The 26,011-nt window shown below is 36.3% G+C and overlaps 1 protein-coding gene across 4 annotated transcripts in view; it reads right to left on the minus strand.

Annotated features, from left to right (window-relative positions):
• LOC111146997 (diaphanous related formin 3) overlaps positions 1-26,011 on the minus strand; it is a 517,296-nt gene that overhangs the window by 227,074 nt on the left and 264,211 nt on the right. For all 4 annotated transcript variants that reach the window (XM_022502826.1, XM_022502825.1, XM_022502824.1 and 1 more), the window contains one exon: positions 13,419-13,658. In XM_022502826.1, the coding sequence (XP_022358534.1) occupies positions 13,419-13,658 (240 nt within the window). The remainder of the gene's footprint in view (positions 1-13,418; positions 13,659-26,011) is intronic.

The raw sequence follows: 26,011 nt of genomic DNA on the forward strand, positions 1-26,011 counted from the left end.
CTTCACATTATCATCTTTAATGGATAAGGCGAGTAAAACTAGCAAACTTTCATAAATGTAGTCATTTTCTCTTGTATAACCCAGACGTACCATAAAAGCTGTCCTTTGGTTTTATTTTTTATTTTTTAAAGCACCCTAATAGTGAACTCTTCTATCCCCCCTACCCTCATGACAGCAATGACTGCCCAGGGAATAGCATCCCTTCTATGGACTCTCAGCTCCCAGCTGCCACTAATTACATCCCTTCTTCACCATGCTTCTTTCCTGTGAAACTAGATGTGCAGCTTGTATGGAATGTTGATTAGTCCAAGCACCATCTACCTCTGTAATTTGTAAAGCCTGGAAAGGGCTTTCCAGTACCATATATGATGCAACTAAATAGTCAGCAACTGCTAGGATTAATAGATCAAGAAATCCCTATGATCTAACAACCAACTAGATCAATCTTGATCTTTATTCATGAGCAATAAAAATTCAGAATTAAGAATTCTGGAATATAATATAGTTTATTGCATCTATCGATTTAGTCAATGTTAAGTATACAAGTCAAACAAAGATTCAAGTTATTCAGAGACCATCACAAAGCTAGACAGTAATTCGTGGAGGAGGGTGCTGGACTGGCTCTGTTACTGAAAACATCGCCTGGTTAGCAAGCTGAGTATTGGCAACAGTCTAATATTGAAAAAGTTTATCTACTGAATAGTAAATGGAATCAAAATTCTCCCATCCTTTCAGAATCTGTATTTAACTGTAAGACAAAAGAAAAATCAAATTTCCAAATAAATAAAATTGAAAGTAAACGTAATAAATGAGAAGTTCAAATAAGAAACAAAGATGGTAACCAATTGTTGATAACATAGTGTCTCATTCACAAACTGCTACTGGCTTTAAATTCCAGGGTGGAGAATCTTCATTCAGGTCCTAACATTCTCAGGAAAAAGCACACAAAGGTATTCTTCCTCCCCCAATTACTCTATTCCTCCCTTCCCCACCCCCGACAAGTCTCTTTATAAGAAAAATGAGAAAAGGTCACCTTCTAAAAGCATGAATGCACAATGGAATATTTATCAATGTCTTAATCTACTTGTTCAATTTTTTCCCAGTTTTTGATAAACATGTACAAAAAAAGGCGCATTCTATTTCCACTAATTACTCATATCATACATAATCAGAGACTGAGCTAGAAGAATAAGGAAAGCTTGGGGGATGGCTCTAATTTTGTTGAAGAGAAAGAACAGTTCACTTCAGTATACTTTGTAACACTAACTCTTGGAAAGAAAATGAAGCTAAAATATTTGCTTTAAAAATTCGTTTAGGTTTAAAAAATATGCTTTATTTAAATTTTAACAGACATTGCTTGACAGGCTTCCTTTTGTTTTATTGCCAAGAGATGTATCTTGTTGGTGAGTAATCATGGCTGTTAAGGAGAATTTCTTATTTGTATATTGTTTCTTTGAGGTACATTTAATGCAGCATGGATGTCAAATAAACAAAAAGATGGATGGAGTTTCTTCAACTGCTCTGTTCATTCCAGACAAAATAATGTTAAAAGAAGATCCTGTAATAAATCATGGCCTAGTTGTCACTCTGGAGTAGAATTCCTTTGTAGCTACAATGCAATATTTTGAAATATTTTTAAGCTATTCAGCACAAATTTGGATGACATCTAAAGAATATCCCATTGTTTTAATCACAAGGAAAATTCCTAAAATAAAAACTGAGTAAACTTTGGGTGATCCTCAGAATCCAAAGGCCCCTTACTCTAATGACACTTAAATCATAAGAACATTGTGAAATTGGCCACTCTGCTCCCATTATTGTGTTTCTATTATCTAAATATGTATTGAAACAGCACACTCTAGCTGTGGCAGACATTGCTGAACACAATAACATGACAAAATTATGAGAATATGTAGTTGCCCCATGAACATTCTAGAAGACCCTAACTTGTAAATGCCATTAATACCATTAATATTGATAATGATCAATATTAATAATCAAATTAATTTTAAATTATAAATATTAACAATAGTCAATATTAACACCACTATCACTAATACCACGACATTATTATAGCCGCAGCTCTTCTATGGCACTTATCCTGAGACCAGGGGTAGCCAAAAAAAGAGTATTTAGTGCTTAAAACACATAATATCTTTATGAGGAACTAGTGTTATACCCATAACTAAAGAGGATGAAAAAGATTTGAGAGATCATGCAGCATACTCCGCATCATATAGCTACTATCTGGTAAAACCAAGGTTTGAGGCCATGTCTGTGTGAATCCAAAGTTCATAACCACCTCAAAGTACAGTTCCTCTACAAAAATCTTGAGTTTCTTATGTGTCAAAGAAACAAATTTCTCAAAACCACAGTGGACAAAAATGGTAGTAAGACAACAAAAGAACATCAATGCAATTTAAAATACCGAAGCCCTATAACCTGCTACTTCTAGCCTGGAAAGCCTCTTAAAACTGACACCTTCTACCCTGAGGTCATCTCTAGTTCTGAGAGCATGACATTCTTTCTACTATTTTATCTATAAATTTAATAAAATGCCACCTGAATCTTAGCACTCAAACCACAAGTCTTTCAACATTGCTAGTAGATTAGTGCTGACAATATTATACGAATATGGTTAGATGAAAAGACAGCTGTTTAACCTTTAACAGACCTGAACAAGTATATGTACTAACATCATATTCCATCTTAAATCCTATGCAGATTAAAGTGATTTGTATGTACAAAATAGTATCTCTAAATTTAAGTTAAAGGTATTCATATAAAAATAGATGTGTTAACACATACTGTCAGAGAATATATATTTTCTCAGACAGAAGGTCAACATGCCAGTAAAAACTCACTAGTGAAAACCACAATTATACAATGAATAATGTTTTTGATATATGTAACCACATTAAGAAAATAATCAGCATCCAGATTAAATTTTTTAAAAAGATTGGTTCTCTCTACAATGGAAATAAAAATCATAATTTAAATAAGATGATTAGCATCATCTAAGTCACTGCCATAACTATTAATACTGATAATAAAATTTTCACAATGATTTTCAAAATAGATGGAGATCAATTGATATTAGGTAAAAAAAGTTACTAGACAAATACTTTGATATTCATATACAAAAATAATCTATATTATGTAATATTCATTCAAAATGATGAGAGCTGAAACATTATTATGAAAATGCTTTATATAATGTGGATTCCTATCATTATAAGCTGATTTCTTCCATATCCCCCCAAATTTCCCTGAATTATGTTTTAAATTTATTTCTCTTAGATTTTAGTAAGCACAGAAACTGCACTGTTAAAAATATTTTTGCAATGCAGTGAAAATTTTAGCTCATTACATTATCTACTATATCGTTCAATGTTCTGTTTGTATATACAGTCCCCTTATTCCATGAGACATTTAAAACAGCTCACTGTTCTTTAGTTAATATAAATGAAACAAATACGTTAATTTTAAATTAAATGGTTTACTTTTTATTTTTTAAACACCACGTTTTATTTTTTTTTAAAGCAGTTTCAGCTTTACAGAATAAAATGAGCAGAAAATAACAGGGTTTCCATATACCCTCTCCTCCACACCAGTTCCCTTATTAGTAACATTTTACGTTAGGTGTGGTACAAACTGATTTGCTGATATTGATGCATCATCATTAACTTAAGATCCACTGTTTACATTAGGGTTCACTCTGCCTTCTACAGTTGTATGGATTTTGAAGCATGCATAATATATATCTATCATTACCCTGTCATACAGAATAGTTTCACACACATCCCTCCCTCAAATTCACTGTGCTCCACTTTTCAACTCTTTCTTCTTCCCTCCCCAAAACAACACTGGCAACCATGAATCTTTTTACAATCTTTATAATTTTCTCTCTTTCAAAAAGACACATATAGTTGAAATCATCCAGTATGTAGTCTTCTCGTATGGACTTCTTTCACTTAATAAGCATTTAAGGTTCCTCCAAGTCTTTTCTTGGCTTGGGAGATCATTTATTTTTATTACTGAATAATAAGGTGTTGTATGCAGGCAAAACAGTTTATTCATTCACCTACTAAAGGACATCTTGGTTGTTAGCAAAGTTTAGCAATTACGAATAAAGCTGCTATAAACATTTCTGTGCAGGTTTTCAACTCCTTTGAGTAAGTAAGAGTATAATCACTGAATCCTATGTTAAATATATGTTTAGCATAGAGCACCTGGCAGGCAAAGTTGGTTAAGCTCTGACTCTTGATTTCAGCTCAGGTTGTGATCACATGATCATGAGATTGAGCCCTGCATCAGGCTCTGTGTTCGGGTGGGGTCTGTTTGAAAGTCTCTCTCCCTCTCCATCTGCCCCTCCTGCTCGTGCTCTGTAAAATAAATTATCGTTAAAAAAAAAAAAAAAAAATCTATGTTTAACTTGGTACCTGCCAGTCTTCCAATGTAAATGTACTATTTTGATTCCCTTCGGTAATATATGCGAGTTCCTATTGTACTACATCTTGGCCAGGATTTGGTCTTGGCCAGTGTTTCAAGTTTTAGCCATTCTAATATGTGTGTGGTGTTATCTCATTGTTTCAGCTTATAATTCTCCATTGGCATATGATGTTGATTGTCTGTTCATATATTTATTTGCCATTTGTAAATCTTCTTCAGCGATGTGTTTGGTCAGGTCTTTCGACCCTTTGTTTTCTTGTTGTTGAGTTTCAAGAGTTATTTGTATATTTTGCATACAAGTCCTTTATCAGATAAGTATTTTGCAAAGATTTCCTCCCAGTCTGTGGTGTATCTTCTATCTTAACAGTGTTTTTTGCAGAGCAGAAGTTTTTAATTTTAATGAAATCCAACTTAGTGATATTTTTCTTTCAAGGATTATGTGTTTGGTATCCTATCTAAAAAGTCACTGCCAAACCTGAGGTCACCTAGATTTTCTCTTCTCTTCTAAAAGTTCTATAGTTTGCATTTTACATTTAGGCCTCTGTCCATTTTTGGTTAAATTTTATGAAAGGCTGGAAGTCTGTATGTAGATACACTTTTTTTTTTTTTTTTGCATGTTTATGTGCACTGGTTCCAGCACCTATTCTTCAAAAGATTATTCTTAACTGAATTACCTTTGCTTCTTTGCTAAAGATTTCATTGTATTTATGTGGAGTTATTTCTGAGCTATCTATTCTGTTCCACTGATCTACTTTTTTAAACCAATACAACAATGTTCTGAATACAACAGCTTTGTAAGTGTTCAAGTCCAGTAGTTCAGTCCTCCAACTCTGTTATTTTTCAGTGGTGTGTTGGCTATTCTGGGTCTTTTATATATCCATATGACCGCTAGAGTCAGGTTTCAATACTCACAAAATAATTCATTGGGATTTCGATTAGGATTACATTGAATCTCTAGATCAAGTTAGGAAGAAGAAACATCTTAAAAATATTGAGTATTCTTTTCCATTCACATGGAATACCTATTTCTTTATTAGATCCTTTTTGATTTCTTTCATCAAAGTTCTATAGTTTTTCTCATAAGATTTTGTTCATATTTTAGTATTACTCTTTTTTGCACTAATATAAATGATATTATTTTTACTTTCAAGTTCCAATCGTTCATTGCTGGTGTTTGGAAAGTGATTAACTTTTTTATGTCAATCTCATATCTTGAAATTTTGCTGTAATCACTTATTAGTTTTAGGAAGTGGTTTTTTTTTTTTTTTTTTTCCTTTTTGGTCAATTTGGGGCAATTTTCTATGTAGGTAATCATTTCACCTATAAACAAAGACACTTTTATTTATTCCTTCTCAATCTAAATACCTTTTATTTCATTTTCTTGTCTTACTGCATTAGCTAGGCTTCCAACACCATGTTGAATAAGAATGGTGAGCAGGGACAGCCTTTCGTTTTTCCCAGCTGAAGAGGGAAAACATTCAATTTCTTACCATTAAGAATGATGCTAGCTGTAGTTTTCGTACATAGTCCTTGTCAACTTGAGGAAGTCCCCTTCTATATTTCTAGTTTGTTGAGTTTTTGCATGAATGGATGTTGGATTTTCTCAAATGCCTTTTCAACATATATTAATATGATCAAATTATTTTTCTTATTTAGCCTGTGGATGTAATGGATTCCGTTAAGTGATTTTCAAATATTTAATCAGCCTCCCGCACCTTAATAAATCTCACTTGGTTGTGGTATGTAATTTTTTTATACATTGTTGGTTTTGGCTTATAAAATTTTGCTGAGAATTTCTACATCTATCTGTTTATGAGAGATATGGGCCAATAATTTTCCTTTCTTGTAATGTCTTTGCCTTTGGTACACCTATTTTATCGTCATACTCCACCACCTCTGCCACCTAAAAACAAATGTTCACAAATGCCACTGTTTAACTGTAACTATAGAGATAATAATGCTGCACGTTTTGTCTCTATCCCAAAAACATAAGAGCAATGCAGACCCTTGACAAAGAAGAGGTAAACAATAAGTTCCTCCAGGAATAGAGGATCTTATTCAATTTTTTATTTTTCATTGTGAAAATGTATAAAAACAGGAGACTGGACTAAAAAGGGATGCTTGCTAAGATTCATCTTGGGTGCTACCTCTAACTGATAGTAGCTGTCTAGAAGTACAGTATTAAGGACAATGCTGAGTCTCTGTGTTGGGGGCAAAGGGAGTTTGATAGATTAGCTATGCTTTTTGTGAGAATGGTGAGATGATAGCACACAAACAGTGTATTTGCTATTCACAAGCAAAGCCACTCTAATTCTAGTGAAAGAATAATTTCAAGTTACAATGTTTAATAGCAATTAAAAGAAAACAAAGGTAATGTGAATAAAATTTATTACTTAGCAAAACCAAATATTTCTTAGAAAATGCTATAGATTAATTATGTTAATGAATGAATCAAAGGGCTTAAGAATCCTAAATAGTTTCACATTGCTTTGGAAGTCAGTATTTCAGTGACTTAATTGGCTGGATGTAAAGTAAGAATGGCATTTGTTATCTGCAAGTCTTTGGCCAAAAATTGCTTTACTTTCAAAGGGTGCCAAAATTCACTGGTGTGATTTTACCAATCCGATAAAGAATAAAAATCTTTCTAAAATCCTTCTAAAACACAATGCAGATGGAACAATGGATTTGTTTGGCAGAGGTCTTTCTTCAAAATAACTTCATACAGTGAGGAAAAGGCCATATAGGAGAAGTGAAATTTCACAAAACCTTCACAGTATTACCATACGGCTGTTAACAGTTGACAGGCAGAGGTATTTGTCTCCTGCTTTTAATAATGACTGAAATTCTACCTGTACAAGACAGAGCCCTACAAAATAACTCAGGACGTCAACCATCAACTTATTTCAGTTCTGCTGTGTGCCTGAGAGTCACACTCTACTCACTCCTTTTCTTCACTTTCAGAGTAATGTTCAGCTTGGCATGAAAAAAAAGCAGCAGTTTTTGGAAATATTTTCACCACTCATCCTTAAGTGAAGACAAGGAGCTGTTTCTTTTTTTTTTTTTCCTTGTGTTGGTTGGGTTTTTTTTTTGTATGTTTGTTCTCTGGTTCCATACCACCCATCAGGGATTTTCCAAACTGGTATAAAGAAGTAGGGCAGAAGACAAAGTGATTCTCAGTTCAGTTTGTGCATTAAAATTACCTGGGGGACCTTTAAAAAGCCACTTATCAAGATCCCTATCCATACATGCTGAACTAATTGATCCAATATGGAGCTGACACATCAGTATTTCTTAAAGAGTACTCCAGGTTGAGAATCAAGATACTCTAAAAAGAGGTGTTCATAATTTCAAGAAATCACCCACTGGTGGTGGGGGCACTAAGCAAAAAGGAAATTAAACAGTTTTTGGGTTTTTTTTTTTCCTTTAAAAATCTTCTCCAGGGGTTCCTGGGTAGCTCAGTCAGTAAAGCAGTTGGCTCCTGATTTCGGCTCAAGTCATGATCTCAGGGTCCTAGGACAGAGCCCCATTTGGGCTCTGCACTCAGCAGGGAGGCTGCTTCAGGATCCTCTCTCCCTCTGCTTCTCCTCTCCACCCCCCACCATCGAGCCCTCTCTGTCTACGATAAATAAATCTTTAAAAAAGGAAGAAAGAATAAATATAAAAATCTTCTCCATCACAGTTCTGGGCAGCTTTATTCTACTTTTGGTTAGCCTGTGCTTGTAAAAGGAATATATAGGAGATGAGATAAAAATTTCATGCACTTCAATGAACAGACCAAAAAAAAAAAAAAAAATCTTTTAAATGGACAAAAAAATCAAAATCAAGAGAGGAGACAAAAACAAATCTTATCTCCTGCTGCCTACCCTTTTAATACCTAACTTCTAACCCCTCCACACTCTCAAAACTATGTATCCTTTGATGACTTCATCTTCGAGATGAACTCACTGCGTGTTCTACCGCCAAATAGAATAGAAAAGTTTCTTACAAAGTGATTAATACTGATACATTTATAATGGAATCAATAATTTCAAAGAAAACCAGCATAAACACTGACAAAAGTCATTACAATTTGTAAACTCTTCCAAAATTTATATCTATATCTTGATATAGTTTATTTAATTAGTCAGACAAAGAGCTACATTTTATGACTACATCATCCAGTTGTGTTGATGAGCATAATTTGTTACTCTGAAATTACCTATCATTAGACATTAGGAAATATTAAACACATGTTATACCTATTGTGTATAGACTGATAACATCTGCTTTTTAAATTTATAAGTTAAAACCCTCTCATATACTTTAGTATGGTGTTAAACTTTGATGATTGGGTCAGCTCACTCTTTTGCTAAAATATCGATCTACCTGAAGAAAAAAAAAAAAAAAAAAGGATCTTTGCCCTAACAACAGGTCTAAGAAAATTAACTTCAACACAAAGCACACACACATTTTTTCTAGGTGGGCACTTTGGTCAGGCGATCACCTACCATTTACTGACTGAATTTCTAAGGATATGGGTTTCCATTTAATCAATAGCAGGTACTGAAAAAAGAATATAATTTCCAATTGCATATTATCCAACTCTTATCTAAAGTCTAGCAGTATCTTGGGAGGACTTTATGGATGAAAAGAAGTCCATCCATTCTTTTATATATTCTAAGGTTTATCCTTTTAAATAGCCAAGCCATCAGAAAGCAAGGTACTTATACCATTTTACTTCAACTAGGAATAGCATTACGCAACTGAAAAGTATGTTTGTACCTTACCATGAGGTTTCTCTTGGAGTGTCAGGCCCTAAGAGGCTCTGGTGCAAACATGTAAGGAAAGGAAAGGGGGAGGGGACGAGAGATAATTCTTAAAGAAAGATCCTAATGTAACTGATCTTTTCGTTTCCTGTTTTAAAGACCACGGCTCAATATCGTATTTTTCTTTTATAACAATACACATGCAAATTTTCTTGTGAACTTCAGGTTTGGTTAAATGAAAGAAAACTCATCTTTAGCTCATGTGAAGTTTCATTACCATGTTTGCACTTCACTGAGTCTCAAACCCAAACACCTATATCTTAACAGATTCTCACTTGTGTTTCTCTTATATCTCATATTTTACTTTTATGTTTATTTATCATAGGCCGGATCAAATATTTAAGATAAAAAAAGCTCACAAAACTTACCCTCTGAACTGTTACTGTATTTAGTTATCTCAATTATAAATGTATGCAAAGATGTACTATAGCCCCCCAAACTAAACTATAATGTATATAGATTTCACTATTCATGTAATTATTTCTAAACTATGTAAAGTTAACATCCTAATATGAATTTTCTACACTTTTCATTCTAGAGCTAAATTTATAAAGGGTATTTAAAACTAAAGATTTTGAATATAGAATACTAGATGTCATATAATTACCCAGCATGTTTTAACAGATTAAAACATTACCCTTTCTACTGTCAAATAAATATGGAATTCCTTTTATGGGGACTTATCGTCAAACCAAATGCTTTATACTCAGTGTGAAAATTCAATCACAATAGTCAGAGATCATGCTGCTTCTTCTTCTTTTTTTTTTTTTTTTTTTAAATTTTTTTTTTTTAAGATTTTTTATTTATTTATTTGTCAGAGAGAGAGAGAGCGAGCACAGGCAGACAGAGTGGCAGGCAGAGGCAGAGGGAGAAGCAGGCTCCCCACAGAACAAGGAGCCCGATGCGGGACTCAATCCCAGGACGCCGGGATCATGACCTGAGCCGAAGGCAGCTGCTTAACCAACTGAGCCACCCAGGCGTCCCCAATGCTGCTTCTTCTGATAACAAACATGATGAGATATCATCTTGTTCAATATATGCTTTCAACTTGACATGTAGGCTAATAAAAAATATAAAGTTGTGGTATTTATTTTGTTTCTTGCACAACAGAAGGCTTCTAATACGGATGATCAAAGTATCTAGTATCATTGCCTGAAAATACAGCAGGCTCTTATCTGGCAACAGATTAACTGGTTTACAGATTAACTATAGTAAAATAATAGCAACATGCATTGCACTTGTAAATTACTATGCATCAGCTACTGTATAGCAGTATGAGAGGACGTCTAGTTTCAACTACATAACTAAGAGGAAAAAATTTGTGTCCATTTTGTCTATCGCATTGTCATTCACTCAGATATTTACTACGCACCAGGCACTGTATTGGGCTACTCTACCTCAACAATCAGACCTCATCTCTTGTCAACAGCTCCTCTACAAGGAAAGTATGAGGGAGGGCATATGGTCAACTTTTTTAAGTCGGCTGGAGTTCTGAGATGCAAGCTCTCAAGACGAATAGACACTTAACACTAAGAAACAAACTCCAGGGTGCCTGAGTGGCTCAGTGGGTTAAAGCCTCTGCCTTCAGCTCAGGTCATAATCCCAGGGTCCTGGGATCGAGTCCTGCATCGAGCTCTCTGCTCAGCGGGGAGCCTGCTTCTTCCCTCTCTCTCTGCCTGCTTCTCTGCCTATTTGTGATCTCTGTCTGTCAAACAAATAAAATCTTAAAACAAAAAACAAAAAACCAAACTCCAGTTGATATGCTAGTGTAAATGTCTCCCTGACCTTGCTCTTCATCTTGTCTTCCTTTGCTTCCCTGCTCAGGAAAAGCCTGAATCTGGCAGTTGTGCTTGCCTCCTTGCCCTTCCACCTCCAAGTTCATCATCACCATATTCTCACAGTTCCCTAGATGCTCCTTAACTGCATCACTCCCCTTCGCCCCGTCTCCCAAACCCTTTTGTCACTACCAAAGCTTGTAATTCCACTGTCTCGACATACAGTCACTGTTTAATAACAGACACACACCGTTTCAAAATACTTGTTAAATAATGAAGGCAGCTCCCATCATCCTCCCCATCTATCTTTTCAGTTTTAGTTCCTCAGTCACTTGCTAAACGTCAGCCAGTCACTGAGTCTCTCCCAACTATAACCCTCTAGGCCGGTGTGGTCCAGGAGAATATTCTACCATGATGGAAATGTGCTCTATTTACACTGCCAACACATATGGACACTTATTCACCTGAAACATGGCAAGGGTGACTGAGGTATTCCCTAAGTTTATTTAAATTTTAATTAATTTATATGTAAACAGCCCCACATGGCTCATGGTACCAGGACTGGCAGAGCAGCTCAACTTTCTTCCATACTGCTATTAGAATTAGGTTGCTACGGGACATCTCTGAGAATATCATATGAATTAAAGAACATGTCTCCATTAATCTTTACCATCAGATGTGCCACTGGAGATGATTTTTAATCTAGACCAATATACTACCTCATTTCCATTTTCCCTATGTCTCTCCCACCTAAGCTTCTGATCCCTTGGTGAACTCACATACACCATGATATGACCCTTCATGCCGACTGATGGCTATCGCCTAGAATGCCTTTCCTTCTCAGGAACATCCACTCATACTTCCAGATCCAGCTCAAATTCCCATTCCTCTCTGAATGGTTAGCTCTCCTCCCTTAACCGAGCTAGCCTCTCTCTCAACTCTGTTGCCATAACTTTTTGGATACAGCTCTATTAAAAATTTTAATCATAATGATTTACATGTGAAAATCAGGGGTTCCTTGTATGCCACATAAATAATTATATCCATTCAATGAGACGATGAGGTCAAGCGTTTGGCACAGGAATAAGTAAGCACTCCATACCTGTGCGAAGTCTTCGATACATGGATTATGAATTGTAGCCCCCATGCTAGGGATCTTAATGGAATATATCAGGCTCAGAAAATGAGAGGAAAATAAAAAGGTGGAGATGGAGTGAAGCTAGCTCACAAGCTGTTATACCAACAGGAGGCATAGGTCAGGAAAACTGTATAAGGAAAGTCATGAAAGCATTGAGAGATCAACTATTCAAGCAAACCCAAAGCTAAAACTGGATTTACATCTCACCTTCCCTAAGTGGCAATAAATAGCAACACAGGTCTCCCCCGCTACCCAAAAGTGGAGCGTTCCAATGAAACCCTCCATAAGCCAAATAGCATAAAGCAGAGAAGCAATCACCATTTCGTAAAAGCGGAAATCCTCTTCGGATTTCAGTTTGGAAACGGATGCGTACTAATGTAGGTCTTTCATACAAGTGAAGTTGTGTGAAGTGAACTTCTGGACAGTGGGGAAAACCAGTCATCAAATTCCTTAATCAGGTAGTATAGATGTTAGCCGGTCAAGAACAAAAGAAAGCTTTTCTTGTGATGTGTAACAGAGAAGAATTTGTTGTAAGCAGATCAATAAAGTGCTATTACTATAACCCGCTTCTGAGGAAAGAGCTCCTGTTACATAAAACAGTGAATATATTTGCCATAAGGACATTTAACCTGTGGAAGAACCCAGGAGAAAACAAAAACAAAAACAAAAACAAATCTCTAAACTTCCTTGATTTTCACATCCTTTAAAATTATATTTAGATAGAAACATTTCAAAATCATCAATGACTCCTGAGGCATGTTTATTCCTAATGATTTTCCACTTATATAAAGCAGTCTCATTCTTTTCTGCCGTTAGTTGGCTTGCCAAAAAAAAAACAAAAACAAAAACAATGAGATATTTAAATCCTAAAGGTAAAAAAATGTAGTGGCAACCCTAAGCAATTCCCAAAATGTCTATACCATCATTTGCAGCTACCTGAATTGAATATTAGATTTAATAATATTTTGATGTTCCATTTCATTAGTTTGGGAAAACCTGGGTTTACAACATAATTCTGTTATTAAACAAAATCCTTCCACTGAATTTGCAGATCAGAGAAAATTAATATTTGGATTTAGCTCCAAGGTTAAGTAAATTAGCTCAGTTCACTCTGGGTTTGTGTTCATGGTTTCGTTCAAATTCCTGATAACGAGCACTTCAAGCTAAAAATATTTAAACAATGTAATCAGGGCTGACATTTCAGAAGAAGTGTTCAGGCAAATATGTGTTTTTAAAAAACAAACTCACTTTACAGAGAGAGCTAAGGTTAAATCCGAAGGTTTGAGCATTCCGGGAGCCAGCGTTCATGTAGTTTCCCATCAGCAACACAAGTTCCAGCAACTTGCTGAAGCTTCTGCTCTGCTTTATCTCCTCGCAGGCAGTACTGACAGCCATGATGTCAGGTTTGATGTTGTTCACCTGCTCTTCAAACTGCAGCTTAAAGAGAATAGCACTGAGCCGTGGCCGCAGTCTCTTCACATTGCTCATCTGATGGAAAAGAAAATAGCAGATTTCCTTTAAAATGCATGGTATACTTTAGTACTGTATGACTGCGAGTAATCTGGGATGATTTATTGGTATGACAGTGCCGAGGAAGCAATATGTCCCTTCAAACTGATAGCAGGGAGAGAGAAGAGCCCTGCTGGTGTTTTGTGAGCAATCAAGAGTCATTCCTCAGAGAAGAAAAATTCTCAATTTAGATGCCCAGTGGAAAGAAAGCTTTAATTCGATGACAATGGTCAAGTAATCGAGTGCATATAATTTCTTAACAGAAACCGAATTTTCAAACAGTAACAGGGTACACGGGAAACAAATTACAAAGCCGATCTACCATTAATTTTTGTTTGATATTGAAAATGTGGGGTCATGTTTAAAGCATTCAGAAAGATCCAAAGTGGGTTTGTTTTCTTCAAATAGCAACCGCTGTCCTCAGAAGCCCTGCTGACTAACAGTATGTGTTAGATGGAGGGAAAGTAAATAGGTCCCAATTTGTACTAAATTGACTTTCCTGAGAAACACAGCCAAGTAGAATGACTCCTGACACACACTAAATGAGCAGGGTCCATGTTAGGGAACATGGGCATAGCCAGAGACAGAAGCCTCGTGGAATCACAGATCCATCCCATGCCATGTGAACCCTGTTCAGGACTCGGGGTTCCCTTGTGAATGTGGGGGGTTGAAGACTACAAAAAGAACAAAAAGGCTAGAGAGTCAGCAAGTTCTTGCCTGAGCTTCCTCCCCAGTGTTCTATCACAAGGGGGGAGAAGAGCCATTTAACTGAAGCCTGGAGACAAAAGGCATTTAAGCTATGCATTCCTTGGGCAAATATACTAGGGATTTAGACTTAAAACACCTTGATGAGGCATTAACAGTAAAACTATTGAATTTCAACAACTATTATAAATATCAAAAGCAGTGAGAGGCAAGATCAGGGGGAAAAAAAAGTGACAGAACACCAGAGGGTTAAAATAGGGAAGAGTTCTGTCAGTCACAGACCCTAAAGGAAAAAGTAAAGGACAATGTCACACAAAGCTTATAGGATTTCTGTTCCAGAGGCACAAAACTATCTGCTCATAATATAATGACTTATTTAAAATTGAGTAGACCAGACAAAGGCCTGAATTTATTAGATTCAAAAGGCTATTCCCAATCCTGGTTAGCTGTTTAACAGTACAGCCCAGCAGCCCTGCCTAACCACAACTGGGCATTAGGGGTTTTCTCTCTGTTCATAGCTGAGAACATTGTCTGATGAACAAAATCCATACAGTGACTGAAAAGTTTCTTAGTAAATAATATAAAGAGCTAAGTCACAGTTAGTGTTCTCCCCAGCCACCTGACAGATTAAACATTTAAGTGTATACAGCCAAGATCCTAAGAGTTCGACTAATGTAGTTAATGACTCCTCTCTACAAAGAGCTCTAAAAAATATCTCAAGTTTGACTGTCTAGAGGAAAATTTTTTTCTTCCAACAAGAAAGTAGGAAGACTGTAGGCTCAAATAAGATTCAAAAAAAGGGGGGGGCAGCTGGGTGGCTCAGTGGGTTAAAACCTCTGACTTCAGCTCAGGTCATGATCCCAGGGTCCTGGGATCGAGCCCCGCATCAGGCTCTCTGCTCAGCCGGGAGCCTGCTTCCTCCTCTCTCTCTGCCTGCTTCTCTGACTACTTGTGATCTGTCTCTGTCAAGTAAATAAATAAAATCTTTAAAAAAAAAAAAGGCAAAAACTAATAATGGCTCCATAAAATAAATGTAAAATGTTAGAAAGATAAAATGAAGCCCTATTAGAACACTAATTGTGAATGGGCATGAATCCTTCTGTTTGGACTTCTAGGTCCAGCACATGAAGTAGAGTTCGGCAGTGATTACTTCTCATCAAGTCGCTTCATGGTTCTTAAATGTTCCCAAATGGGCTAAATTCCCTACATTTTTATCCTTAAACATTGCAAATGGCATTCATATTATATTGGGCCAATTCTGTATAATGTTCTATTACATTTAATAGATCCTTTAGAATAGTAAGAGAGAGGAGTAATCGCCTGAATACACATAGTATGGTCATTCAAAAGGTGTATGATGTGCCCATGGCATGTTTTCAACTTGTAGCCTCATTCATGACACTTTGTTACTTTGCAGTAAACATGCGAGGTATCCCAGGAAAATATCAGTATTACAAAACATATTACTTTTAACCTATATTAATGTACTACTTTATGCCCAAAAAGAAAAAACTCTGCTTAAATGCTTATATTATACTGACCCAAAATATGTTGAAGCTTTCCTGCTGACAAGCTAACCATATGTAGCCAGTATAAAGTAATTAATTTTCCTAGAAAAATATAGCCTAGATTTCTATGAGTAATGAGTCTACCTGGCACTGGGGACAGGTACCTTGAAAAGATAGAGTAAGTGTATGATGTAATGCAGAACAAAATGCTACGAGTTCGTGAAAAAGCCTGACCAAGCAAAGTCAGGAAAGGAATCCTGCAAAACACATCTTGGAGCAACATCTTTTAAAATTAGACATCCTTTGCATATTGTTTTCCTTCCAAGTTTCAAAAAAAAACATTTTGACGCATAGGAAATAAACTTATTTTAGTGAAAAAAATCACTGAATTGGAAAAGAACCTGAGAGATCACCTGACGCTTGTTAAGTTCCTGAATCCTCTATTAAAATAGCCTACTCGGACAAGTGTCCTCCAGGACACTTGGCTGTCCCTGTTATTTAAAAACCAAACCAAACCGGGAAAGAACGCTAACATTCTAAGATCTAAATCTTAAGATCTAGGATAATCACAGGGTTCTCTTTGTCATGAATCAAACTAAAGTCTTTTGTCACATTGGATCAAAGAAAAAAGGTTAAAAATTAGAAAAGAACTTTTTTTTTTAAATTCCAGAATGATGTTTCTTTGTCACTTTATGTGATCTGTGATCCGTCAACACAGGATTTGCATTCTGTTGGCTTGCTAAGGAACCTCTCATTTGTCTGCCACAGGCTAGGCTGGATGCAGAAATGGAGCACTCCATTTCCCTCTCAGTGGTAACAGAAAGTCACTAAAAAGGAGGAGGAGGAGGAGGAGAAGAAGAGTTATAGAAGTTAAACTATAAGACAGCTAATAATTAGAATGCTTGAAGAAGTTAGAATTCCGCTTTCACAGAGGTAGCCTTTCAATTTATTGTTACGGAGTCTTAGTAATATAAACTTGCATCACCAAATCGATGGATTGTAATCTGAAGATCAATCTAAAGGCGTAAAAGTGAAAGTGAAAATACTTTGATTTCACTGTTGTTTGAAAGCAGGGGGCAAGATTCCCACAGTCTCCCCACCACATGACCATAGATGGCCCGTGTTGCTATGAGAATATCTTTCAAACAGTGACTGGTGAAAATCAAACCGCAAGCAATATCTGGAACACCATGGGTAACCATTACAGTCACACTTGTGTTTATTGGCAACATGAGTGTTGTCAGGAAGAGATGAAATGAAAGACCTTTGGAGAATAATGAACCAACAGGTACTGACTGGGAGCCCACTCAGTGCTGAGAAAGTCACCTAGATCAGGACTGCCACCTTTAGATCATCTGAGTCCTTCCATCTGTCTTGAAGAGTAAAAAGTAGTGGGCGCCTGGGTGACTCAGTGGGTTAAGCCTCTGCCTTCTGCTCAGGTCATGATCTCAGGGTCCTGGATGGAGGCTCGCATTTGGCTCTCTGCTCAGTGGGGAGCCTACTTCCCTGTCTCTCTGCCTGCCTCTCTGCCTACTTGTAATTTCTCCGTCAAATAAATAAATAAATCTTAAAAAAAAAAAAAAAGGTAAAAAGCAGTAATAGTCCCCAGGAAGATGTCCTCTTCCATCATCTCATTATGATTATGTTTTTCCCATGTCATCCATTGTTTTATTAAGGAAAAAATAGAATTAGACATTTCTATACCAGTTATGTATAATACCATATCTGGTTCTCTTTGTTTTATAGATAAGAGATATTCAGAAACCAGATTATTCAAAACTCGCTGGGGTGAATTTTGAATAATCTGGTTTCTGAATATCTCTTGGTGGCTCAGACTGCTTCGGCTCAGGTCATGATCGCAGTGTCCTGGGATTGAGTCCTGCATCTGACTCCCTGCTCAGCAGGGAGCCTGCTTCTCCCTCTCCCTCCGCCTGCCACTCTGCCTACTTGTGCTGTCTCTCTGCCAAACAAATAACAAATAAATAAAATCTTAAAAAACAAAAATCAAACTTGCTGGGTCGCCCCCCCCCACCTTCTTGCCTACAGACCTACGTAGACTCCCCTCAAAAGAAATTTCAGTATGTGCTCTGTATCTTTGTTATTCTTCCCTCAGGCTGTTTTAAAACTGTTTTATCCATTCATTTGGCTAACCCTGTAAGTAATCAACTGATGGAAAAGCCACTCACCCCAGTCTTAACAGACTTAAACCTTTACTTCATATGTTTTGTGCATGTATCAGGAATAACACAGCAGGATTTCACAAAGGTTCAAGGACTCCTTCGAGGTCACATGCCAGTAGGACACAGCCCTCAAGCTAACTTGCCGTCAACCACGTGTGCGTGCCACTCAGAGCATCACAGTGTGGAAATTAATAACCACAACGTAGAAACCATCTGATACTCAACCTACTCCTATGCTTTTCCAGGAGTACGAGGGACTTTAATTGCGCCGCAGTAGTTATTAGACAAAACACTATGGAGATGACCCTGCTGTGAGCATTGCCTGTTACTACTTCAGACTCCTTTCCTTTCCCGACTACCTCCTGTTGTGCTGAATTTTGAGTATTTTCCAGATTCGTGTTTGTTAGCCTCTCACACTGCACTCTCCACTCATACTTCCTTATTAGCTAATTCTTCGGTTCTCTGTGGGAGAGGTGCAATAAGCAAGGAGGACGGGAAAAAACAAATGCTTCCGTTGTCCAAGACTAAAGAAAATGACGGAGGGCGGAGAGGAGAGCGACCTCTAAGAAATGTGAATCTATTAAGAGAATTAAGACACTTAGAAAAAAGGTTTTAACTTGATTCCTTGCTAAACTACATAAAAAATAGCGACCCTTTACTATGAGTTGGCCACTATTTTCAAGACTTCCAGAATGCTCGGGGAGGGGGGAAAGAACAGTTCATTTCATGTCAAGAAATGCATCAAAAGGGGTCTGTGGGTGGGTCAGTTGGTTGAGCATCCCTCTTGATTAGGGCTCAGGTCAGGATCTCAGGGTCTTGAGATCGAGCCCCACATTAGGTTCCACACTCAGCGGGGAGTCTGGTTGAGATTCTCTCCCTCTGCTCCTCGCCCTGCTTACTCACTCATGCTCTCAAGATAAATAAAATCTTAAAAAAAAAAAAAAGAAAGAAAGAAAGAAATGTATCAAAAACATAGCTATTTAAATAGCACCTTATGCCTGGGTAGTGCTCAGAATACAAAAAAAAAAAAAAAAAAAAAAAACAAATTTTAATAAATGTGTCCTTATGATATTAAAGCTCTGAAGCTAAAATAATGTTTTAAAAACTACAGAACAGCAATGTACATATGGTATGTTTTTTTATGTTTTTTCATAGGAGCAAAGCCAAGAATTATACAAAAATTATTAAAAGGATAAAATGTATATTCCTCTAGCTAGTCAAGAAATAGAACATTGGTTACAGTCATCAGATATTGCTTTATCTTTGTTTACAAGTACTTATCAATTCTGGACCACTAAGGATTTCATAGGAGGTCCAAATGAGTTCTGTAGATGCTCAGGATCTGTAAGTGGGAAAGCTAGAGAGCGAGAGACTTCTTATTTAAATTGGCAGTCTTAGCAAATACTCTTAACACAGAAGTTTCATATCTGATGAATTAAAAAGCTGGCATAAAACCCAGAACCATTCTGGTGTCTTAAATTCATTCATGTCTGCTTCCAGACAATTTCCACCCTACCACAGGAAACCAGTGTTTTGATTTCTATCACAATAACTTAGTTTCGCCTCTTCTTGAAATTTATTTTAATAAAACTTTCAGTAAACACTTTTCATGTCTGGCTTCTCTTACTGAACAAAATGACTTTGAGATTCATATATATGTACTGTGATCAGGTACTTTATTCGTTTTTATTAATGAGCAAGATTTCATTGTAAAAATAAACCAGACACATACCATGTTGGGGGACTCTTGTTTTCTAGTCTGAGGCAACGTAGGGGTTGGGTTAAACAAGGACTGGAAAAATGGTGTCAAGTTCTAACCCCAGGTACCTGTGAATTTATTTGTAAAGAGGGTCTTTGCTGATGTGATTAGGGCTCTCCACATGAGATCATGCTGGACTTAGGGTGAGCTCTAAATTAAGTAACTGATGTCATTTTAATTAAAAAAAAAAAAAAAAAAGGGGGGGGGGGGGGGGGGACACACAGGAGAAAGCGATGCAAGGGAGGCGGCAGAGATTGGAGTCATCCTACCAGCTAGAAAACACAGAGTCGTGACTGGGAGCAGCTACCACAAGTGAGAAGACAGGCAGGGAACAGATTCATCCTCAAAGCCTCCAGAAGGAACCAACCTGCCAACACCTCGATTTAGGATTTTTGGTCTCCAGAAATGTGAGAGAATAAATTTGTTGCTTTAAGCCATCACAGTTGTGGGCATTTGTTACTGAGGCCCATGGAAACTAATACAGGACCTTATGAATTTTCTTGTATGAATCTTGTCATTTCTATTAAGTATCTAAAAAACAGTATAAATGTATGCTTTATAAGAAATTGTTAAACTGTTTTGCTAAGTAGTTTCTACCACTTGAAACCTGTTTGATATTTTATCTTTGCATGTTAGGTCTATATTCCATTCCTCATTAATTATCCTGTGTAATATGATGCAAGACTTGGGATTCATTTCAGTTCGTAAGATATCCAAGCACTGCAGTACAGTTAGATGCAAAAAAGTTCCTTTCCACACTCATTAGCCATGAAGTCTCTGTTGAAAATCAGTCGATAATAGTATCTTCGTGGGTTTATTTCTAAACTCTCTAGAAAAAGTTTGTGTATTTTTAAGCCAAAATGTTACTGCCTTGATATTGCATCAGTAGTCTATGTCTTCCAAGTATGTTCTTTTCTCAAAACTGATTTTTAACTCTTCTAGGTCCTTTGCATGCCATACAAATTTTTTGTAACTAATTTCCTGTCAATTACTTTAACAAAACCTGCTGGGATTTTGATTGGGAATGTGTATCATATATTAGAAATCTAAGATCATTTGAGAGAAAAATGGAATCTTACTAATACTGAGCCTTCCACTTTATAAGCCTGGTAAATATCTCATTTACAATTTCTTTAATTTCTCTCAGCAGTGTCTTATGGCTTTTGATGTAGAAAATTAGCAGGTTTTAGTGAAATTTTTTTCATAAGTATTTTAAGTTTTGGAGCTAAAGTAAATAGTACTATTTTTAATTTGCTTTCTAGTATATCATGGCTTATAGAGAAAAATACAACTTATTTGGGTATCTGAATATTCTGTGATCTTACTAAATGCACTGGTTACTTCAACCAAGTTTACTTATGTGAATTCATAAGGGATTTACAATAATCAGGTCACATAAAGGTGGTTTACTTCCTCATTTCCAATGCACAGGCCCTTAATTTCTTTTCCTTTTCTTACTATACAGGTTAAAACATGCATTATAATGCTGAATAGAAGTGTAAGAATAGATAGCCTTGCCTGAATTCCAATCATAAATGACAAAGCATTTAAGCTTTCATCATCAGTTATGAGGAGAGTTACAGGTTTTCCGTGGATGTCCTTTATCAAGTTGAAGGAGTTCCTATTTCTAGTTGCTAAGAATTTTTATTTATCACAAATTCAAATTCTGAATACTTCTCATTTTGCATCTACTTAGATAATGTGATTTTTCTCCCTTTTTCCTGGTAATATGGTTAACTACATTAATTTTTAAATGTTAAGTCAACCTTGTACCACTTGGACATAACATACTCTTCATGCACTGAAATATTTGATACAAAAATATTTTGTTAATTTTTGCATATATGTTCAAGTCTAATTCTCTGTACTGAAATTCTTTTGACTCTTGATATCTGTAATTTGAAAATCTGGTTTTGTTTTTCAGTGTTTGCAATCAGTTCAAAATGACTTTTTCTTTGACCCACAAGTAATTAAAAACCACATTATGCAATTTTCAGAGATTTTCCATTATTATTGTCCAGTTAAGTTTTAACAGAAAACCTACTCAGCAAGATTTCAATCTTCTGAAAATTACCGAGATATATTCTACATTCCCAAATGGTCTACTTCGGTGAACGTTACATTCTATTTGAAAGGAATGCATATTCTGCAGTTGTTCTGAGGAAGCCCCACAAATACTAGAACAAGAGAGTTGATAGAACTGTCTTGATTTGCTATATATTTACTTTTTGGTGGGGGGGGGAGTCTATATTTTTTCTAGAATTTACTGAAAAAGAGACATTACAGGCTAGGACTAGGGAATTATCTATTTCTCCATTTAATTTAGCCAGTTCATGCTTGGTGAATTTTGATGCTGTTATTAGGAGCTTATATATTTAAGATGATTATTCCTAGTAAATTACTCTTTCTATCATTGTGTAATATCACTATTTCTTATAATAGGTTTTGCCTTGAAGTATACCTTCTCTGAACTAGCCATAGTTAGGCTATTTTTCTTATTGTTGCCGTTTTCCATTTGTTCCCTCTTCTTCTCAACTACAAAAGCAGGGAGAACGATGAGAAAGATGTAATTAAGCAATTTTTAGTATTCCATTTTATTTCTTCTACTGGCATCTGAGTTCTGACTCTTCGTTTTATTTTTTCTCATTGCTCTAAGCCTAACAAAATGCATCCTTAGGTTACTGATACATGCTTCTGGAACAGTCTACTTAGCGTTACTATGACGTTCATATTGCATCTGCACATGTTTTCCTTTTCCTGCCTCAGCCTTCCTCCATTTCACATCCCCTGATTCATTTCAGCATGTAATGTTTTAACAGCATAATTCCATTTGTTGTGCCCCCATCATTTCTGCAACTGCCATCATATTTTTTAAGTCTATGTACATTATAAGTCCTATCCTGCAATGGGTTTTTTTTTTTGTTTTTTTGTTTTTTTGTTTTTTTAATTATCAGTTCTTTTAAGTAATATAGAAGAAGGGAAAACAGTTTATTTACTATTTCAGGCACTCTTCATTTCTTCTTGAGGATCTGAGTTTCCATCCTGTATCATTTCCCCTTGGTTTGACGTACAGTCTTTAGCATTCTTTGTAGGACAGATCTGCCAGCCACAAACCCTCTCAGTTCACTAAAAAGTCTTTATTAGTGAAGACTGGGTGGCTCAGTGGGTTAAAGCCTCTGCCTTCGGCTCGGGTCATGATCCCAGGGTCCTGGGAGTGAGCCCTGCATTGGGCTCTCTGCTCAGCAGGGAGCCTGCTTCCCCTCCTCTCTCTCTCTGTCTGCCTGTCTACTTGTGAGCTCTCTGTCAAATAAATAAATAAAATCTTAAAAAAAAAAAAAAGTCTTTATTCTACCCTGTTTTGGGAAGGGTATCTATTAAAGAGAAAAATTTGAGTTTACATGTTTTTTTAAATTATTTCAACACCTTACATCCTTCTGTTGACTGCCACTTTCCATTATTTCTGCAGTCAGCAAAAATCTCTCATTTTCCCATAAGCAATATGTCTCCCCCACCAATCCTCACCCCAAAAATCTGCAAAAATCATGATTTTTTCTTCATTTCTGGCTGTAGGCAGTTTGACTTGGATGTGCCAAGGTGACTTTTTCTTTACATTGTCCTCTTTGGAGTATGCCAGGCTTCTTGAACTTGAAATTTCTATTTCTCACTCAATTTGGAATTTCTTGGTCATTATATCTTCAAATATTTTGGCAGCCACAATCTTACTCTTTTCTCCTTTGGGGATGCCAATTATAGGTGTTTTGGGAATGATTGGTATTTACCCAACAATACCTAAGGTTCTGTTCACCTTTTTACACAAATTATTTTGGCCTACGCTCTTAAGATAAAATAAACTCTATAGAGCTGTCTTCAAATTCACTGACTCTCTTCTGCTCTCTCCAGTATACCATTAAACGTACTCATTAAATATTTCAATTCAGTTATTAAATTCTTCAGTTTGAGAATTTCCATATGGTAAATTTTTATAGTTTTCATTTCCCTGCAGAGATTTCTCAATTAAAACCATGTTGTTGTTTTTTTAATTCCTAGAAGATAATTTCCTTTAGTTCTTTGAACATATTCATAATATCCACAGTAAAGGCTTTGCATGTGAAATTCCAAATCTGGGCCATCGTAGGTCTGGTTTGATTTTTTTCTTTTGATGATAAATCCCATTTTATTTTTCTTTACTATTTAATATTATAATATTACAAAAAGTTTGAGTTATAATATTCCTTTAAAGAATATTCATTCTTTTTAAAAATTTTTTAATTTAAATGCTGATTAATTAACATATAGTATATTATTAGTTTCAGAGGTAGCATTTAGTGATTCATCAGTTGCATATAATATCCAGGGCTCATTACATTAAGTGCCCTCCTCAATGCCCATCACCCCGTTACGCCACGCCTCCTACCCACCTCCCCAACAGCTACCCTTAGTTTCCTACAAACCTTCTTATGGTTTATCTCCCTTTCTGTTTTTCTCTTTATTTTCCCTTCCCTTCCCCTATGTTCATCTGTTTTGTTCAGATGGTATTTATCTTTCTCTGACTTATATTATGCTAAGCAAAAAAGTCAGTCAAGGAATGTTCATTCTTGTTTTAGCAGGCAAATCACTGGGTGATCACCGTAAGTTGTACACACCTGAGTTATACATTGTTAGTATAGCTGGTGGAAGAAAATGAGTTGCCCTAGCTCCTCTAACTTGGTCGGATGACTGCCCAAGCTTCTTCCCAGAGGAGTCTGCAAGGCTGGAATACAGGTTTCCTTAAGGTGGTCTAGAGTAGTTACTTCTTTAGGGTGTGGTGCTCATTCCTAAAGTACAACCTTTCCAGTTTGAGTAAATGCCAAGTAAGTAAATGAAGTGCTAAGACTACCTTTCTATTTTGGCAGAGCCAGAAATCCAAGCCTCCCAGCAATGCTGGACCTCCAGGATCTCTGCTCCACTCACAACCTGTAGCAGCTACGGTGTGACAAATCTTGTTCAGCATAGGAACAGCCCAGGATCCAGGTACAAACTCCATGAAGATCTGCACAAGGACGACCGGAGTTCCTTTCTGCACAATCCCACCCCATTCAATGCCCAGAAGATTTCAGCTGTTTGTACTGCTATATATTCTGATCTCTGCCTCTTCTGCTTAGAGAAAAACACAACTTCTATTTCAACTCCAGCTCTCTCTGCTGTTAACTATAAATTTTCACTAGGCCAAAGCTGGGCATTCATGAAGTTAAGATTAGTTTGCTCTCTCGAGGCTTGCAATTTTTCCTCTACTGGTTGCCTACTGCCTTATAATAGACGACTTGCATATTTTGCTCGGTTTTATCTTTGCTAGTGGTTTACACAGCTTTTGTTAACTTATTACTAAGTATTTTATGTTTTTATGTTACCGTAAATGGAATTTTAAAATCTTATAATTTGTTTTAAGAAGACCAAAGAGAGACTTTATCCAAATTAACCAGCTAGTTCAGCTAGTTCTGTGCTGTCCTATCTGCCTTCTCACACACTCTCTCTCCATCTTATACACACACACACACACGTACACACACACACACAGACATACTTGGTTAAAGTGATGCTCGCCAGTTCTTCCTATGTAACATGACTACTTTTCCTTTCTAACAAAATAAACAATTTATAGGGAGATACTTAAGTCTTTGTGAATAGTATATATATAATACACTTACATCAAATTTTCACCTTCGTGTTAGTGGACAGCCCACTGAGTAGAATATTATAGTATTTACACAATTTTATTAAAAATGCCTTTAAGACCCTTACAGAAGACCTCACAAATGAGACACAAAGCAGCCAACAGTCACAATTACATCTTAAGTCACAAGTATGATGCAACTGCTTGGCTCCATAGTGACTTAGTTCCTTGAGTCCAGCTTCCCCCTTCCATTATGTTTCCAAAGCAGTCTCAGAAGACACTATGGAAAGCTATATGTAATGAGATTTGCAGAATACAGAAAATGTTTCCCAGGCAATAGATGATACTTGGATCTAAAAAAGCAACCTTAAAACAATGTTGTTTGCAAAATGATGAATCATAAGAGACCTTTTTGCTTATAACTACAAAATGCTTTAGGCTTTATTTCAAATGAATGATGTATGGCTAGTAATTAGTATGTGACTGTAATGATGTTTCATTTTGTTTTTGCAAATGAAACAAATTAAGCA

Source organism: Enhydra lutris, unplaced genomic scaffold (genome assembly GCF_002288905.1).
Source record: "Enhydra lutris kenyoni isolate GAN:26980312 unplaced genomic scaffold, ASM228890v2 scaffoldscaffold15, whole genome shotgun sequence".
Lineage (NCBI taxonomy): Eukaryota > Metazoa > Chordata > Mammalia > Carnivora > Mustelidae > Enhydra > Enhydra lutris.